The sequence below is a fragment of the Sinocyclocheilus anshuiensis genome, unplaced genomic scaffold (assembly GCF_001515605.1).
Source record: "Sinocyclocheilus anshuiensis isolate Anshui unplaced genomic scaffold, SAMN03320099.WGS_v1.1 scaffold894, whole genome shotgun sequence".
NCBI classification, from domain to species: domain Eukaryota; kingdom Metazoa; phylum Chordata; class Actinopteri; order Cypriniformes; family Cyprinidae; genus Sinocyclocheilus; species Sinocyclocheilus anshuiensis.
The window spans coordinates 386,876-392,053 of NW_015536505.1; the positions used below are offsets into that span (position 1 = coordinate 386,876).

At 35.5% G+C, this 5,178-nt stretch overlaps 1 protein-coding gene across 1 annotated transcript in view; it reads left to right on the top strand.

The window, feature by feature from the left end:
* The window catches only part of LOC107691157 (Niemann-Pick C1 protein-like), a 46,435-nt gene that overhangs the window by 3,306 nt on the left and 37,951 nt on the right, over window positions 1-5,178 (top strand). The window contains 5 exon segments of the mRNA XM_016489645.1: window positions 1,587-1,693; window positions 1,921-2,081; window positions 2,678-2,845; window positions 3,072-3,321; window positions 4,093-4,178. Of these exon segments, the coding sequence (XP_016345131.1) occupies window positions 1,587-1,693; window positions 1,921-2,081; window positions 2,678-2,845; window positions 3,072-3,321; window positions 4,093-4,178 (772 nt within the window).

The following is a 5,178-nucleotide window of genomic DNA, read 5'->3' on the forward strand; positions in this document are numbered from 1 at the left end:
TTAGTTTACCCAAAAATGAAAATTCTGTCATTAATTACTCACCCTCGTGTTGTTCGAAACCCGTAAGACCTTCGTTCATCTTCGGAACACAATTTAAGATATTTTTGATGAAATCTGAGGGCTCTCTGACCCTCCCATAGACAGCAAGGTAACTACCACGATCAACATCCAGAAAAGTACCAAGATGATCGACAAAGTAGTCCGTGTGACATCAATGGTTCAACTGTAAAGTTACGAAGATATGAGAATACTTTTTTGCGCAAAGAAAACAAAAATAACGACTTTATTCCACATTTTCGTCTGTACTGCATCACTCGCCACCACATGCTTGCGTCATGATACTGACGTGAACGTGCGTCCACAAGTGACGCAGTAGAGACGAAAATGTGGAATAAAGTCGTTATTTGTGTTTTCTTTGCGCATGGGAGGGTCAGAGAGCCCTCAGATTACATCAAAAATATCTTAAATTGTGTTCCGAAGATGAACGAAGGTCTTACGGGTTTCTAACAACACGAGGGTGAGTAATCAATGACAGAATTTTCATTTTTGGGTGAACTAACCCTTTAAGAACAACTAGTCTGCTGTTCAAGACATTTCATAGTGTTTAGATGAGGGAGTTCACCTAAAAATGAAAATTGTGTCATTATTTATTTACAGTCGTTCCAAACCTGTATGACTTAATTAAAGGCCAAAAACGGAGACTTTTTTTTTGTTGATGCAAAAATCCCTTTAACATTGCTTCACTTTGACCTTTGGAAAAGGGATTCTTTCTGTAATCTCACATGTCAGTCCTCACAATGACAAATACACTAGGCAGTAAGAGATCTGAATCAACTTTTGAAGAATACGATATGAGCAGACACTGTTCAGTCATGGGTGATCATTACACTTTGCATTTCCTGTACTTTAAATCTTAGTAACCCATAAAGCCCTATAGACTACAGTAGGTAACATTTCAGTGGTCTTGTTACCTCCCTTTACATGCACGTACAATGAAAATTGATTTTGGATTTTGAGTGAAATGTGTAATTTCTACACCACTAGTGCCACCAAACAGAATTGCAAAACGAGTGGCTATTTTTAGACAACTTTTAAACATTCCCCTCTCTTCTGTTTTTGAGACAAACAGTTAGTAAAGAAACAAGTAAAATTGTAATTAAATTGTCGTCGAAAGCAATCCCATTTAACCCCAAAATCTAAAGAAAAAGACAATGTTTTAGGAGTTTTTCTTTTTATATATTATGATTTATTAGTTCATTTTTATATATATATTATATTATATTATGAGAAATTCTTATGCATCAGGATGACTTTTGCTTTGTGTGGTTTTTTTTTCTTTTTTTGGTAGACCAATCCAATTATTCTCATATTCATGGTGGTTTTCATTGTACATTTTATAAAATTTGATTAAATAAAGGAGGGTCTTTTAAGTATACAGCATGTTTTGTTTAAAATTCGATATTTTCCTGACTCAAATTGACCAGAATCTATTTGCAGTACATTCTATTTTGATTTTTAACAACTTGTTAATAGAATGATTTCATTGAAAGCAAATTAATTTGTGTGATCTCTCACACTGTTTGCAGGAGCTGTGCCAAGGACTGGTCTATGGGGACAACAAAGTTTGTTGTGATACCCAACAGCTCAGGACACTGAAAAAAAATATGCAGGTCCCCCTTCAGTACCTGTCCAGGTATGACTGATATACATCTATAAAGATGCATATAAGATAGTTGTGTGGCATAAGAACTTTGAACCATTATTGAGTCACGAGCAGGTTATTTATTAAACCAAGTCTCGTTTTCAGTTGAAACCAAATAACATGTACTTGTCTGACACTGGGAGAATCGTCCAGTTCATGGCAGTAATATAATATGCACTTCATAAAAGTTTTAACTTCTTTCTGTTTTTGTGTGTCAGGTGTCCAGCGTGTTTCTTCAACTTCATGACCCTGTTCTGCGAGCTTACCTGCAGTCCCAGACAGGGCGATTTTGTCAATGCCACAAAGTTCTCTACATTTGATAAAAACACAACTAATGTGGACGAGGTGTCCTACTATATCAGTCAGACCTTTGCCAATGGTGAGGAACAGTGATTAGAGAGGAGAAGATCACAAATTTACTGATGCTTCAGATAATTGATTCAGAACATCAGAGTGTTACTTACTTGGATGCTTTTATTAACCCTAGCATTAGTAATAATATCCCCTAATTTTACTACTACTACTACTACTACTTTTTTGTTATTATGTTTTCGTTTAATTGATAGAGTTGTTTTTCAGGATATATAATAAATAGGTGGTTATTATTATTATTATGTATTGTTCTGATTTGTCCAGTGTTAAAAGCAGGTTATATCAGGACTTGCTTCCATTTCAGAGCATTCTTTAGTCACTCTGGATTTCTGTTCCTGCTTGCTGGTGAAAGAATGTTCCACGTGTTCAGAGTCATAACCAACAACAACGCTCTGGCTTTCAAAAATTTTTCACTTGCTTCAGGCAAAAATACTTAAAAATACTGCTTTTGCTTGCACTCTGCTCTACTTGCATATACTGGTCTAGAACACCGTGAACGCAGACAAGTGAAGTTTGAGGACAAATTAGAGAACTGTAACTGTTGTATTAAAATACTGTAGGTAACAAATATAACAAAGTCATTTCTTTTATGTCTCTCTGCAGCCATGTATAACGCCTGCAGTGATGTTCAGGCCCCCTCCACCAATCTCAAAGCCCTCAGTCTGCTGTGTGGGAGAGATGCTAGTGAGTGCACTCCCAACAACTGGATCCAGTACATGTTCGATATCAACAATGGCCAAGTCCCCTTCGCTATTGACCCAGATTTCTCAGGTACACACACACAAACGCTTTCAGAATCACAAGACACTTTACTGAGTTTGAAATCATAAAAACTTAAGAATTGTTGCTTGTAACCCACTCATTTTATTGCTTTCAAACTCATATAATGTGACCTAAAAATCTGCTTAGCTTACATGAAAGCATATAAAGATTCTTGTCATTGGTTTCAGTGCTGAAAATATATGATATGGGTCTTAAAAATATTTGGTCTCCCCAGATGTACCCATCGCAGGCATGACTCCCATGAGCAACGTGACGTTTAACTGTACACAGTCTCTGGATGACGGCTCGGGGCCCTGCTCATGTCAGGACTGCAGTGAAGCGTGTGGTCCCACACCTGTGCCCCCCCCAGTCCTTCCACCCTGGACCACCCTCGGCCTGGACGCCATGACCATCATCATGTGGTGTTCTTATGTAGCCTTCCTCATCCTCTTCTTTGGAGTCGTGTGGGGGGCATGGTGTTACAGGTAACTGACCTAAACATGCACTAACCAATGAAATTCGAGATGTGTGAGGGAAAGTTCCTCAAAACAATCTGAGACATTGCAGAAGGGTTTTATTTGTGTAGTAAATTGCATAGTGTATCTTACCATAAATGGTCATTTATGGTGATATGAACAGGATGTTGTAGATTTTGTATACTTAAAAAGTGACAATGTTTCAGACAAAATTGTTTGGAATAGCTGCATATTTATTAGAGCATTTGAGACGGTGATACTGAAAAATAAAAGAAGCTTGTTAGGATGTGCTTTTTATTTATTTTTTACCTCATGATACAGCATCGACAGCAATGATCTATACTTCTAATTAAAATGTTATACTTTGACACACACTTTGACATTATGGTTCGATCAAAACTCAAAATGCACTGAGAATGTAATGCCAAAGTTCAATGCAGATGAAAGTGAAACCAGTGAGTAAAATGTCACAATATATTACAGTTTTGAATAACACACTGATCATTTGTATTGTGTGTTAAACATCAGATCAGTGTGATATTGTGTTGACAGGTCCCTGCTGATTCCCAGTAATTATTAAGCATCAACATGCAGGTTTATCTAAATGTATAGTATGAGGGATGTAGTCATGTATACATAGTTGTTGTTTGAAATCTGCAAATAGTCTTGGTTTATGATGGGTCACATCAATCAAGGGTCAAACATACCATTTCAGTCAGGTTGCTTAAAATTAAGCCAAAGTTCAGTATTTTGTATTATTTTTTCCTTATCTCACTACAGGAGGAGGATGGTCACATCTGAATATGGCCCAATTCTTGATAGCAACCAGCCCCAATCCATAAACTCTGATGGCACAGATTTTGTAGGCAAGTACATTTTTGTCATGTAGTGTGTGTGTGTGTTTATTTTTTTATATATATATACTTTTAACTGTCTGTTGGTGGCAGATGAGGGCATGAGTGTTCTTCATATCATGGTCCCTACGGGTCCCAAAAAAGTGTCTTAAATTCAGTTTTATCAAATTTAATGTCTTAAATATCCTCAATGCTATAACAAAAGTCTTAATTATCATTTTAAAGGAACTAGGGCTGCCACTAATGACGTTTTATTTCGATTAATCTATTGGCTACTTTATCGATTAATTTCCCACAGAAAATCAACAATTTTACTTAAGAATATTTTATTAAACTATATTTTATTAAACCAAATTTCCTTTTTTTAAAGCAAAAGTAAAGTGCAAAATAGAGTGCAAGAAGCAAGTGTCCATCTCATAGTCCAAATCACTGAAATCAAAGTTCAGTATTATAGTGTAAGAATGACAACATATCCATGTGTTATAGTCTACTAATATTAAAATTATAATCAAAAAACACTTTTTAAAGGAGTATTTACCAGAAATGTTATTTACCAGAATTTATTTAGGAGAAAAATGTAAATGTGCAGTATTTCTGGAAAAAAAAAAAGATTTTTTTTTTTTAATTTTTTTTTTATAAAATCAATTAATTGGAGATGCTTCCTATAATTATAATTATTTTTTTCGTGTTAATAAAAAGTGAACAATAGCCTTTAAAACTACTTAAATACATATAGTATCTCACAGAAGTGAGTACACCCCTCACATTTTTGTAAATATTTTATTATATATTTTCATGTGACAACACTGAAGAAATTACACTTTGCTACAATGTAAAGTAGTGAGTGTACAGCTTGTATAACAGTGTAAATTTGCTGTCCCCTCAAAATAACTCAACACACAGCCATTAATGTCTAAACCACTGGCCACAAAAGTGGGTACACCCCTGAGTGAAAATGTCCAAATTGGGCCCAATTAGCCATTTTCTCTCCCCGGTGTCATGTGACTCATTA